General features: G+C 43.9%; 1 protein-coding gene across 1 annotated transcript in view; it reads left to right on the forward strand.

Annotated features, from left to right (window-relative positions):
• The window catches only part of LOC126298975 (uncharacterized), a 974,877-nt gene that overhangs the window by 577,802 nt on the left and 382,238 nt on the right, over positions 1 to 14,837 (forward strand). Inside the window, exon 8 of the mRNA XM_049990596.1 lies at positions 2,969 to 3,148. Coding sequence (XP_049846553.1) covers positions 2,969 to 3,148 — 180 coding nt within the window. The remainder of the gene's footprint in view (positions 1 to 2,968; positions 3,149 to 14,837) is intronic.

Consider the following 14,837-nt stretch of genomic DNA (forward strand, 5'->3'; position numbering starts at 1 on the left):
CTGTGCCATCGAGCCCTTTGCGATCATCAGATGTTTCGTGTCCTCGAGTATGACGCTCAAAACGATATTTTTTTCACTTACCCCCGTCTTCTCATAGTTTTTTAAAAAAAAGTAATGGTGAGTTTGGACCGAGAATTTGAGAACCTGTTTATGAAGTCCCAAATGTCCTTGTGACACATCGAAACCGAATAAACAAACGCCTGACCAGATCAAAAGATATTTTAAGGACGTTTCCTTTCCTAGTAAGAGAGAAATATCTGTTATTGTTAGATTCCTGTGGTGGTCAATGTGAAAGAATCGTTTAGAGCACCATACTTGAGGGCAAGGAACTTGCTCATCTGGTGATCCCAAAGGGGCGGCATAGGTACAGCCGTGCGACGTATACGGCTTTCGATGTTGTAAGAGCTTTGTGAGAAGACTTTCAGATCGAGTTCTGTTGCATGATTATGATGTTAATCTCCCCCGGAAAACAATATAATCAAGCTGCACTCAAGAGTACATAATCATTTCTCTTCGCTAAGGCTTACTAATGTACTGAAATATGCCTGATATAATCAGTTTATTTAGAGAATCACCGATGACAGTTTGAAACCCTACTGAATTTTATTTTATATTGTCTTCCCCGTCCTTAAAATTACGTGAAGAAATTTCGTTCATTTTATGTTCGTGGTTTAAAAATAAGTAAAAAAATGGCTCTGAGCACTATGGGACTCAACTGCTGAGGTCATAAGTCCCCTAGAACTTAGAACTACTTAAACCTAACTAACCTAAGGACGTCACACACATCCATGCCCGAGGCAGGATTTGAACCGGCGACCGTAGCAGTCGCGCGGCTCCGGACTGAGCGCCTAGAACCGCTAGACCACCGCGGCCGGCAAAAATAAGTCATGTTTTAAGCATTTCCTTGCACTGTCATTATTGTAGTTATTTTCTATCACAATGGTGAATTACTTATTATTTTCAACTAACAATACACACGTTTGTAAAATGCTAAATTAAAAAATAAAAGAAACGTGAATGTAAAACGTAAAATGACAATTTAAAACATGAAAATATAAGTAAATTAAACAGTTAGAATAATAATAAATGTTTAAATATTTTAATTAGGTATGTTGAAAATACTCCGACAGCGCATTGTGTACGTCATATTTTCCAAAACTGGTACTTCAGGGACCAGCTTTATTACACAGGGATGTATGTGGCTTGAAAGCTTCTGTAATTTATGTTAAAACAAAAGTTTACATTTTTCAAAATTATTTAATTGTTAGAGGTATTTTGCAAAATTTCAAATTATTACACAAGTTGATTACACAGTTTCCAAGAACATTAATTATACATCAACTTTTTTTATCCCAAATTACCTTTCGGGATTTTTTTAACCTCTTAAAAGCGAAATTGAGCGCAAACAAAATAATACGTATTGCACTATTTCGCCCCCTCTAACGATCCGCCAAATTTCATCAAGTTCATTTAATTACACTTGGGAATGCTACCTTGTTAGTGAATTATTAAAGTTTGGAACCATTTTGCCAATTTTTTTTTTTTTTTTTTTTTTTTTTTTTTTTTTTTTTTTTTGCAATCACAGCAGTTAGTAGGTTTGTTTGATGCATGGAAATGTGCTTGCAAAACTAACGTTACCAGATCTGAGTGCCAACTGTTAATGAATCTACTGTTCTATGACTGACTGACATATTACGTTACACAATTGAAGCTACCAAGGCAAAATAGAATTCCGTGTGTGATAGCTTAGGATTTGCATGGAAAAAGGTAAGGAAAAAAAGAAGCTCCTTGATTAAACAAGGGGTATTTCTGATTCTAGTCCCTCCTATACCGTGATACGAAATCCAAACGAAAGATATTGCATTTCTTATACTGTCTCGGAGATTAAAGTCATTATAGCACATCAGAGAATAACGACATGAAGCATGGGGAATAGTAGCGTGAAGATTTATGTTCTACACTTTATTTTATTTAGGAAACTGAAAAGTGCTTGTTTGGAAATCAGAAACTACAGGTACTGAAAGCATTACCAGAAATTACAAACACTGACCATAGCGAACAGAATGATTTGATGGCATAGCACAACGTACAGAGCGATATGTCTTCGGACCTGGTGTGCAACATCCGGATCGAATAGAAGAGCCGCATTTATTACATCGAGCAGAATTTACTGCCTTCCACGTATTACAGTGATTGAGTTGAGTGAAGTTTCTCGCATCTGGCTACACAAATTCTTGGCTGTGCCCCTCAGTTCGCCTACAATAAACAATATATTAACAAATAAAATGTAAAAATACATGACAGATTTCCTATCATCTTCAGACAAATAACATACACGATCTTCCCGTGGATGACGAAGTTGTAGCAAGAGGGCAGTCTGGGAATATATTCACAGACCAATCAAAAGTGTCCTGATATATGAAAGAAAGAAATCAGAATGTGACTCCAAGGTACAAAATTACGAACACTGCAGCCACCAACAGAAATTTTATTCGCTTATAGGACCAGCCGCTCAGTCTTGTATATTTTAGCATAAAAATACAAATCGAATCCGGATATTCTCAAACATTTCAACCTGCCTTAAAATTTAAAAATAAATGCCAAGTGCAGTACACGTACTGCAGTTTTCAGCTCTTGTGGGATACAGTCATTGACGCAGCAAATTTTCTGTGTCCGACTGGGTGGAAGCTTTCATTCTTCCACCATAATTACCAATCATACTTGAAAAGTCACAGAGAGTAAGTGCTTTGTTTACACAATTCATACTACCTTCTGTGTCACCAGGGTGGTTCATGGGTCCACCTCTTCACCCTGCTGTTTCTCATAAAGTACTTTCTGTCTCAGAAGATGTTCCCTCTAAGTTGCTGCTTTAGCTACCGTAGAAAACGAACTCATTCTGATGTTTGAAATTTTTTATGTGATCCTTTTGTTTTCAGAACGCATGTCACAAATTCTGTTTCTGTTCCAGATCGAACCACTAAATCAAGAGGACGCCAGGCGGCAAGCCGTTTATCAACTTATGTACAAAGAGCAGCACTTCGCCGGTGTGCTGCAGTTTGGAGTTAGTAGGTTCCTGCTACCCCTTAGTGAAAGGAAAGACCTTCTCAGTTCGAATGAGCATCAAACGCTTTTCCAGAATTGCGAAGAGGTACAATTTTCAACATATTGTATGATATTTATCAGTTTGGTTTGCATGGAGTTCATTTTCAGTATCAAAATGTCGATCAAATTCTTTCTGACACTGGCATTTATAAATAACGATATATTTTTATTGGGTGTCAGTAATAAGTTAACCGTCTCAGTTTACTCATGTTTGTGACAGAATTAGTTCCACCTTACGCTCTGCAATGTACAGGACTGATGCAACGCTTGTTTGTACCGAAGTGGTGTTTCTTAGTTCTGCAGTGTGCATACGGAAAATAATCTGAAAAAGAAAATCGACCATAAACATATAACCGGTAACACTTTCTTTACATTATTGCTAATAATATATGTAGGTGTTAAAACAGTCTAGTAATAGAAACGCCAACCTTAGGAATTAGACCCACGTTCCTGTATGTCATACTTTTCCTGCTTACATACAACCTAAAGATGAAAATTTCGCAACCTGGCAGCGAAAAATGTCTTTATTCATCAAAACATACTTATTTTTCGACTTATCCTCCCTTTAGGTCCGTGCACGTCATTCAGTATTTTTCATAACGACAAGATTAAATCTCTGAACGGTGATTTTAGAAAGTCTTCAGAAATTCCGTCTACGGGTGCCATAATTTGTTCATTGGACTCAGTACGTTTTTCTGCCACAAATTCTTTAAATGTAAGAACATGTCGAAGTGAGCAACTGGCGAATCTGACAAATGGAGGTGGATGTTCCGCAAATCGTACTTCAAATCCATTCAGCTTACCCACTACCAAAATCCCCATGTGATTATGTGCATGGGCTGCTATCCATGCCACTAATCCTATATAGATAGTTCAAAACACTGGATAAATTTCTCTTTTTTTATTCTTTGAGAAGTAATCAATATGAATAATCCATTTTGCACACTGGGAACACTAAAAAATGCTTTTACAGGAGTTGAAATCAAATTTTTGGTGCAGGCTCGCCGGATTTCATACCCTGATTTCGTTGTGTTTCGTTTCTGGTGTGTTGTGATGGACACATGTCTCATCCAAAGTCAAATTAGCTCACAAAAATGGTTTGATTCTTTTTGAAACTGCCCTAATATCATTGAGAAATTTGTTTTCACGTTTGCTTTTGATCAACTTTCTACAAATTTTGATCCATTATGCATAAAGCGTTCTCGTAGCTAATTCTGAATATAAAATGTGCCAAACTCTTGCTAATGGTACGCCGTTTCTGCTACTTCATACCTCTTTAATCGCCAACCATCCAGACTGCACCCTTTCTCGATCGTTCCATCGGGGTTGCAGTTTTTATGTTCCATCGCCTGGATCACCTGTAAGGAGAATACGGCTCCATTTGAATTGAGTCGAACATTCATTAGCATAGTGGTTGTGTACGTAGTCCTGCTCGTCCCTGCTTGTGAGCGGTTTCTCTTCAAGATTCTCTGACAATATTTCTCCCACTGCGATTTGTCAGTGATTCTTACTATTCTGGCTTAAAGGCTAGTTACTTTTTCAAGTTGGTGGATGTTTCACATCTGCTTTCCTTGGAACTAGAATTATTACGTTCTTCTTGTAGTCTGAGAGTATTTCGTGTATCACACATCTTCCATACCAGATGGAAGAGTTCTGCCATGACTGGGTCTCACAAGGTCGTCAGTATTTGTGACGTAATGTTGTCTACTCCCGGAGCCTTATTTCGACTTACATCTTTCAGTGCTTTCTCAAATACTTCTCGCAGTATCATGTCTCCCATCTCATCTTCACCTACGTCATCTTCCATTTCCGTAACATTGTCTTCAAGTTCATCTCCCTTAAGTGGGCCCTCTATATACTCCTTCCACCTTTCTGCTTTCCCTTCTTTGCTTAGGACTGGTTTTCCATTTGAGCTCTTGATACTCACACATTTGCTTCTCATTTCTCGAGAAGCCTCTTTAATTTTCCTGTAGGCGGTATCTTTCTTTCCCCTAGTGAAATATGCTTCTAAATCCTTACATTTGTTCTCCAGCCATTCCTGCTTAGCCGTTTTGCGCTTTCCGTCAATCTCATTTTCTTGAAGTTTGTACTCCCTTTCGTCAGCTTCATTTGCTGCATTTTTATATTTTCTCCTTTCCTCAGTTAAATTCAGTATCCCTTATGTTATCCAAGGGTTTCCGTTAGGCCTTATCTTTTACCTATTTGATCCTCTGCAGCTTTCACTATTTCATCTCTCAAAGCTACTCATTCGTCTTCTATAGTTTTCATCTCCCCTGCTCTAGTCAATACTTTCTCTAAAACTCTGAACAACCCCTCGTTCTTTCAACGTATCCAGGTCCCATCTTCTTAATTTACTGCAATTTCTTTACTTTTAATTTACAGTTGGTAATCAATAAACTGTGGTCAGTGTCCCCTGGAAATTTCTTACCATTTAAAATCTGGTTCCGAAATCTCTGTCTTACCATTATACACTCAATCCGAAACCTTCCGGTGTCTCCTGATCTCTTCCACGTATATAACCTTCTTTCATGATTCTTAAACTAAGTGTTACATACGATTAAATTACACTCTGTGCAAAATTCTACTAGGCGGCATCCTCCTTCATTTCTTCTTCTCTTCCTTTTTCTGTTATCAGATTAGAACCTCCACAACATTTAAAGCCGTCCGCGGTGGCCGAGCGGTTCTAGGCGCTTCAGTCCGGAACCACGAGGCTGCTACGGTCGCAGGTTCGAATCCTGCCTCGGGAATGGATCTGTGTGATGTCCTTAGGTTAGTTAGGTTTAAGTAGTTCTAAATTCTAGGGGACTTATGACCTCAGATGTTACGTCCCATAGTGCTAGAGCCATTTCAACCATTAAACCTACTCCTGCATTACCCCTGTTTGATTTTGTATTTATAACTCTGTATTCACCTGGCCAGAAATCTATTTACTCCTGCCACGGAGCTTCACTAATTCGCACTATATGTAACTTCCAACAATCCATTTCCCTTTCTAAATTTTCTAACCTACCTGTGTAATTAAGGGCTCTAACATTCCACGCTCCGATCCGTAGATCGCTCGATATGTTTCTCCTGATGATTACATCCTCCTGAGTAGGCCCCATCCGAAAATACGAGCTGGGGACAGTTTTACCACCGGAATATCGAAGAGAATTGGCATAATTTAATCACACAGTAGAGCTGCAAATCCTCGAGAAAAATTACGGCTGTATCTTCCTCTTGCTCTTTCTCAGTACCAGCATGGCAAGGCTGTTTCGGCCGATGTTACAAGAGCAGGTGAGTATATCATCCAGACTGTTCCCCCTGCAATTGCTGAAAAGGCTGTTCCCCCATATCAGGAGCCACACTTCTCCCTGGCCTCTCAACAGATACACTATGTGATCAAAAGTGTTCGGACACCTGGCTGAAAATGACTTACAAGTTCGTGGCGCCTTCCACCGGCAGTATTGGAATTCAGTATGGTGTTGGCCCACCCTTAGTCTTGATGACAGCTTCCACTCTCTCAGGCATACGTTCAGTCAGGTGCTGGAAGGTTTCTTGGGGAATGGCAGCCCATTCTTCACCGAGTGATGCACTGAGGAGATGTATCGATGTTGGTCGGCGAGGCCTAGCATGAAGTCGGCGTTCCAAAAACTCCCAAGGTGTTATATAGGATTCAGGACTCTGTGCAGGACAGTCCATTACAGGGATGTTATTGTCGTGTAGCCACTCCGCCACAGGCCGTGCATTATGAACAGGTGCTCGATCGTGTTGAAAGATGCAATCGCCATCCCCAAATTGCACTTCAACAGCGGGAAGCAAGAAGGTACTTAAAACTTCAATTTAGGCCCTTGCTGTGATAGTGCCACGCTAAACAGCATGGGGTGCAAGCCCCTCCAATGAAAACGCGACCAGACAATAACACCACCGTCTCCGAATTTTACTGTTGGCACTACACAAGCTCGCAGATGACGTTCAACGAGCATTCGTCGTACCCGCACCCTGCCATCGGATCGCCACATTGTGTACCGTGATTCGTCACTCCATACAACGTTTTTCCACTGTTCAATCGTCCAATATTTACGCTCCTTAGACCAAACGAGGCGTCGACCGTAGCGGTCGCGCGGTTCCAGACTGAAGCTCCTAGAACCGCTCGGCCACTGTGGTCGGCTCACTCTTTTCAGTTCTGAGCGCACAGAGAGCACGTAAACATGCCTAGAAAATATTGTCTCCCTACAAATATTAGTGCCTGCTGGGAGATTGCGCCTGCTTTCATGCAACCCATATAACGTAACTGTCATAAATTTCCTTCCTTATGACAATTCTCGGTCGCACATTGCAGGGGCAATGGATACGGTCCTGTTTGCTGGGTTTTCGATTCGGAAGTGATTGATCACCTACCATACAGCCCGGATTTGGCTCCCTCTGTCCATCTCCTCTTCCATGACTGCTGGCTATGAAGACAACATTCTGGCACAGACAACGAGCTGCAGACCAGCTCAGAGAATTGATAGAAAGTACAGGCAGCTGCCTTCTATGAGGAGGGTGTTGGAAAGCTGGTACAGCCGGCCAGAGTGGCCGAGCGGTTCTAGGCGCTACAGTCTGGAACCGGGCGACCGCTACGGTCGCAGGTTCGAATCCTGCCTCGGGCATGGATGTGTGCGATGTCCTTAGGTTAGTTAGGTTTAAGTAGTTCTAAGTTCTAGGGGACTGGTGACCTGAGAAGTTAAGTCCCATAGTGCTCAGAGCCAAAGCTGGTACAATGAATGTTACGACAAAGTCCAAGTCGGGGCGGCGTCTATGTAGAAAAGTAGCTGGAAGCTGTAACTAACTATTGCAAACAATACATGTTTGATTTTTAGTGTATTTTCCATTTCGCGATCGATCGAACATTAATAAACGAACTGCCGTCGTAATTTTCATGTAGGGAATGGGTGAATGCCAATTGTGTGCTCACACTCAATACAGGAATAGTTCCAGCGACGAGATATGAGAAAAATGGTTGCTACGATTTATTTAAGTGAAGAGAAGTATTTAAGGTTTGATAACATGGGAAATGCGTCAGCGTGTGGTTAGGGATGGCCTACTGCGATAGCGTAATGAAGCAAGCGTTTACTTCGCTAGAACTTAAGCCAGCTCAAAGTCGCATCCACACGCCAGTCTAATTAATTTATTGGTCTCTGAAACCAATTAGCTATGTAGGACAATGACAAAACATCGCCACACTGAAAACCCACATGTGCATGAGACGATATTCAGAACTGCGAGTTCCGCTTTACTAGGTAGCAACGCTAAGGGAGATCATGGATGTTGATATAAAGCTACTTTCCGCACGTGTTGGGCGGATAATAGATTGAGCCAATTATCAAGTTACATAATGTACGCGCCATGGCTGCCTGGCAGTTAGGAACGCTTCTGTAGGAGTTTGTTTTGTCTACTGCAAAACAGCTGATGCAATAGCGATTCGACCATAAAAAAGGCCACCATGGGTAAAGCTACAAATCGCTGGAAGAGAGATGAGTAGACAGCTTGAGACATCTCTTCAGTATTGTTGTGTCGAAGAATCTCCTGAGTCAGAAATTCCGGACGACGAGGCGCGTAGGAGCGTTGTCTAGGCGGAAAAAAAAGACACGAGTATCCTTTTTCCTATCATTTTGTAACAATGCTGGGAGGATGCAGTCGTCACCGTAGCGACATTTGGAATTTTGAGTAGCGTGATACTTCCACAGCATTAAAATATTTTCTGTCGCTACTCTGCACTGGCGATAATCCGAAGTTACTTCAGAAGCTGTGAGTCTCCCAGCTCCTTTGTTGTACAGTATGAAATACAGTACTGTAACTTAAACACCAACAGGATCAAAATAACAGCCACTGCCATGGCAAGCGAGGTCGTCTTAAGCTCAGCTGAAACAAGTTCGCAATGAAGGCCGGTGTCAACCGAGAGAACCTCAGTAACATTAGCCAGCCCAAAGTGTACTATGTGCAGATAGGATGCAGTAGCTGACACAAAGCTTAAACAGAGAAGTGCTGGAGAGTAGCGGTGTCGGTCCCTGTTACCGTATATTAGCCATGGGTCACGTGATTCGCCCATGTTCTTGGTTTTCAGTGGCGTAGTTCCGCAGTAGTTTAATCTGTAGCTCTCATAGCGCCCTCTGCGCCTATAGTGTTTTTCGCACTATCACCGCTGAGTATACTGCGTCAATATCCACATGTTTCGGTAGATATTTCATTAATCATTCTCTTTGGAATGTAGAAGAAAATTTGCTGCTCCTTAAAAGTCTGCAGCATGTATAAGTACACACTGAACTAGGGGCCAAATGCGTCACCACCCGCGAAAAGAGTCGCCTCTCTCTTCTTTACGACCACTAAAAAAAAAAGACAGAGATGGGGCCCCTCCACGCCCGCACCAACGTGGTGACCAAACCAAAAGTTCTACTGTCACCTCCGTCAACTTGTTAGTTATCTAATTAGTGGATCACAGGATGCTGGGCTGTGATGTTATCCGTGCGTCTGGGTAAGATTACGCATTAACACGGTCCATCAGGTGATAGATTGTGGGCGAACCGCGAATGAGGGTAGCGATTTGAAGAGCAGAGGAAAAAAAGTGCCAAGGCTCGTGCCGTGGGAAAAAAACCTCTGCGACAGTGGGATGGGTAGTAAGAGCAGTAGTGGCTTACTAGCTGCGACAGTTCATGCAAGGTTGGGTTTGTTAGTGTGGGTATCATGCATCATACCGTGACGCGATGGCGATGTGTCCTGGTCTGCTGCTGCTGCTGCATTCCTGAAACCGTCCTGAAACAATCAAGGTTCGTTATATATTAGTGGGTGATTGGCCAAAAATCATCTCACTGTGTGAGGGGTGGGTGTAGCTTGTCTGCATGTTGTGTACGGTACGGCTTCCCTGCGTGTTGCCGGTTCTTCGGCAGGTGTGTTACAGCTGGTTATCCAGTAGTCGTGGCTGATAGGCAGGGGCTCACCTGTACCGTTGTGTTTGCGTGCACTTGGCCATAGACGTTAGGTCCTAGCAAGTATCTTTTTTGGTCTGTTATGTTTCCATCTATGGTTGTGGTCGTAGTTCCCCAGATTCAGAATAAACGGGTTCTGCGAGTGTCTAGAGTTTCTGTATAGTCTCGTGGCGAGTTTATGGATTACCTCCGTGAGAGTCTCAAGGCGGTATTCCCGATGAAGATCCGCGATGCGTGTGTATCGTGGAGCATTGCTTATGATTTTGAGTACTTTGTTTTGTATGATCTGCAGACGGCGCAGACGTGTGGGCGCAGCGTATCCCCAGACAGGGGCTGCATACGTCATCAGGGGTCGAATAAGTGTCGTGTATAGGGACCTCGACACCCGTCTGTTCAGTGTACTACGCCTGTTGAGCATAGGGTAGAGTTGTCTGAGCCTCGCGCTTGCTCTGTTGGTCATGTGTTGTATGTGGTCCCCCCAGAGTAGTTTCCGGTCCAGCCAGACACCAACTTTCTCGCAGAAACGTATTGGGCGTGCATGTAGTGTTATTGGTCTGCAGTGCCGATGTTTGCGCAGATGTTTCGGTCTTCTTGTGAACAGAACGGCTTCGCACTTGTCGACGTTTACTTTAACACGCCATTTCTCCAGCCAAGGCTCAGCCGCTCTGAGTGCAGTCTGTAATCGTGACGTAATGTTTGATGGTTTCCAATCTTGCGCGAGGATGGCGGTGTCATCCGCGTAGATTGCCATCGTTGTGTTGTGTGTGGTTGGGAGATCGTTTATGTACAGGTTAAGCAGCAGGGGCCCTAGGATGCTTCCTTGGGGTACTCCCGCGTTTATACCGTGTCGTGTTGATTGTTTTCCCTGCACGTCAGTGTTGAAACTCCTGTCTGTGAGGTATGAGTGTATGAGACGCACCAGCCCGTCTGGGAACCCTGCGTCGCTAAGTTTGCGTATTAGGCCGTTGTGCCACAGACGATCGAAAGCCTTCTCGATGTCCAGGAACACCGCGCCAGTTGCTTTGTTCATGTTGTATCCATGTGTGATGTATTCAACGACACGGAGGAGTTGTTGTGTTGTTGAGTGGTGATTCCTGAAGCCGAATTGCTCCGGTCTCAGGGTGTCGTTTGTTATGCAGTGCCTAGTGAGTCGTTTTAGTATTACCTTCTCAACGATCTTACTGAGTGCGCTCAGCAGACTGATGGGTCGGTAATTTTGTGGGAGGGAGTGGTCTTTCCCCGGCTTCCTGAACATCAGGACCTTGGCCGTCTTCCAAAAGGCGGGGAAGTGTTGGTGTTTTAGTATGGCATTCGTGATATGTGTGAGGTATTCTACAGCTTTATCCGTGAACTCCTGGAGAACACGGTTTTGAATGCCATCATGGCCAGGGGCTTTCCTAGCAGCGGTATGCATTATAGCCCAGGAGACTTCGGCTGTGCTAGCATGTCGAATGTCATCGCGCGATGGTTGGGCTAAAATGCGTGTAACCTCCTGGTCAGTAGCAAGTGTGAACACTGGATCTGATGGTACCAGGTTCGGAGTGAATGACGCTGCGAGTGTGCGGGCCATCAGTTCTGCTTTCTCCTCCGCTGAGTGTGCAGATCCGTCTGGCCCTTGTAGCGTTGGGGTGTACATTTTCTCTCTGGTGAAGTGTCGGGCTAGTTGCCACACGCCAGGACGTGAGGTGTCCAGCCCTTCGAGTTTGTTGTCCCACTGTTGTGTTCTGTGTGTTTGGATTTTGTTGTGTATGATACCCTGTAGCCTGTTAATGTGCCGTTTGAAGTACTGTCGCCTGTTACGCTGCCATTGTCTCCTCAGGCGATTCCTCATCGAGATGAGGCCCAGGATTTCCTGGGGCAGCGCAGCACTGTGTTGTTGTGGCGTGCGTTCCGGTATGGTGCCCGCCACTGCGTCCTGGACGGCGTTAGTGAGGGTTTCTACTGCCTCGTCGATTTGCGCTGTTTCGTTAATTTCGTGTATGGGTGGGATGTGGCTATCGAGCGTTTCCTTGAACAAGGTCCAATTCGCACGCCTATAGTCCAGCATCTTGCGTTGTTCCATGTGCTGCAGTGTTTCCTCTATGTATAGTATTACAGGTTGGTGATTTGAGGGCAGATCGTTTACAACGGTAACGTTGAGTGTCGATGTAATGCCCTTGATGAGGGCCACGTCTAACACATCTGGCCTGTGTCCCCTCTGATAGGGAATGTGCGTCGGTTCAGTCGGCGCTAGTGTGATGTAGTTTCTGCCTAGTGAATGTTCGTACAGTTTTTTGCCGTTGGGATTTCGTATGCGTGAGCTCCATTCTGGGTGTTTAGCGTTCAGATCTCCAGCGACTATTACTCGCGGTGATATGTTGAGTAGCGTGCTGATATCGCGTGTTGAAATGTTTTCAGGTGTGTTGTATACGGATATCAGTGTAGTGTAGGCTCCATTGAACTTGACCCTGACGGCCGTGGCCTCGATTTTTTCCAGTTCAGGGAGCTCTATGTTTGTGTGCTCAATGTCTTTGTGTATGACGATTGCAGTTCCACCTGCCACTGCGTCGCCCGGTCGGTCGGTACGATAGACGCAGTAGCCAGGAAAGTTTAATTGTTTATGCGGTTTGAGCCTAGTCTCGCTCAATATGACCACTAAAGTGAGAGTACCTTTCCAGCTTTGAATCATGTGCAGAAAGAGATGTACTATTTCTTTATATAAGGAATAGATCTTGGATTTTTTTGACCCGGGGAACCTTACATAGCTCTGCCAGGAACAGCTGCCAAATATTACTTGATAATTGCATTGCCAGATCACGTCGCCTGGCACTGAAGAAACTGCCTGAAGCAAAAGAAAACGAAAATATTTTTAAGTGAAATGATGTGAGAAGGGATTTACATACAGCAGCATTGCTGCTCGGGCAAGAAATACGACAACGTCTGCAGAGATTTAGGATAGGAGCAGGGTCGGTTTAATACTCAAGTGACACAAGCGGTAACTTAGGCGGATGCCGAGTAACTGCTTAAGGAGACGAAACAGTTAAGGTCATCAGTCTCCTATTCATCTCCCACTCCCCCCTTTCCCTCCCATCTCCCCCCCCCCCCCCCCCCTCCCAGGTAGGAACAGAGTATTCAGTCTGTCTGCGTGTAGAGTCAATTCTGTGTGCAAGTGTGAGAAAGTGTCCTAAATGTGTGCGCAACATTTACCTGAGGCGAAACATGGGAGCCAGGTGAGTGTTCGCCTAGTGGGATGCGTGAAACCACCTAAAAACCACTTACACGTGCGGCTGCCCAGATGGGTGATTGCTTACGGGCGAGTGCAGAATTTCTAAGTAGGGTGTATCATAATTAGTAGCGAAACTGGCAGGGATGAAAGTACACGGTAACAGAAACGATAGCGTTCAGGTAAACGTGGGTCGCAAACAAATCGTTTCCGAGACAATTGCAAAGTTCTGGTAACGGGCCACCACTAAAATCAAATATTGTTCTAATTAGTACAAATATATTTGGAATGTAAACTTTTCTATTAAGTCTCTATCTAAATGGATTCAAATTTCACCTTTGAGATTGTGATGAATGTCTCCTCAGAGGATGTTTCGCCTCAGGTAAATGTTGCGCACACATTTAGGACACTTTCTCACACTTGCACACAGAATTGACTCTACACGCAGACAGACTGAATACTCTGGAGTTTTGGTCATAGCGACCGTTCTTCCTACTGGGAGTTCTCCACAAAGCACATTATTTGATAACACAGAAAGTTATTTTATTAATATTTTTCACCCTGCTTTCGTAAGCTTACGACTCCTCCTGATTTTAGCTCTATCTGTAACTAGTGGTGAACCGAGTATTTCAAAACTCATGTTGATAAAGACAAGGTCAACACTTTCTCAAGAGCGATTGTGCAGACTGTCAACTTCAGCCCTGAAAGCGATATCTTGAGGTCAACAGATTCAGGTTATATTTTGAAAGGCTAGAAAAATTTCACTGTAATGTTTTTACCCGATGGAAAACTGATGGTACACACACCCGACAAAAAGAAAGCACTGGGAAGGCACGGTCGGATGTCAATGTATCTTCGTACACGTACATACCATCATAGGATATGTAAAGGAATTAAGTTGGAATCCTCTGTGACAGGTAGAGCGACCCCCAGCGTGCACTGGCGTTGTTCATGTTTAGTTTTGTTACACGACCTAGTAGGGTATATAAGTGTCGTGAACCACGTCAGATGTTGAGTGATGACGGTGGAGGACACGGTGTTACCGCAAACTCGTGTGGCACAACGTTATGAGCGCCTGACAGAATTTGATAATGCCCCCATTGTGAGTCTCCATTTGGCCAACTGGTCGAATGGTATAATAGCCAGATATGTGGGGAATTTAGGTTTGAGACTGGCCCCATGTTGGACTGCGTGAGAACGTCACGTCAAGCTTCCAGTGGACCACATCTGACCGCCACAAGTGAGGATTGCAATATTGTGCAACAAACACATTGTAGCCGCTTCACATGTGTGCTTTCAATCCGTGAACAAGTAGTGGACTTAGAGCAACACTCTGTGTCAACCCACATCACTGGTTGGAGATTAGCAGCAGCCGGTCTAGGGAATTACCATTCCATGCATAGGCTGCCCTTAACACCACGACATAAATGGCTGCATGTCAAGTGGTGTCATGATCGGGTATCATGAATCGCGTCGCATTGTGTTCAGTGATGAATCACTGTTCTGGACTACCTTGGATGACCATCTTCGGCGAGTATGGCGATGACCTTGGAAGAGGGACGATTCTTTCAATATTTTGGGGAAGCACA

Source organism: Schistocerca gregaria, chromosome X (assembly GCF_023897955.1).
Source record: "Schistocerca gregaria isolate iqSchGreg1 chromosome X, iqSchGreg1.2, whole genome shotgun sequence".
NCBI classification, from domain to species: Eukaryota; Metazoa; Arthropoda; class Insecta; order Orthoptera; family Acrididae; genus Schistocerca; species Schistocerca gregaria.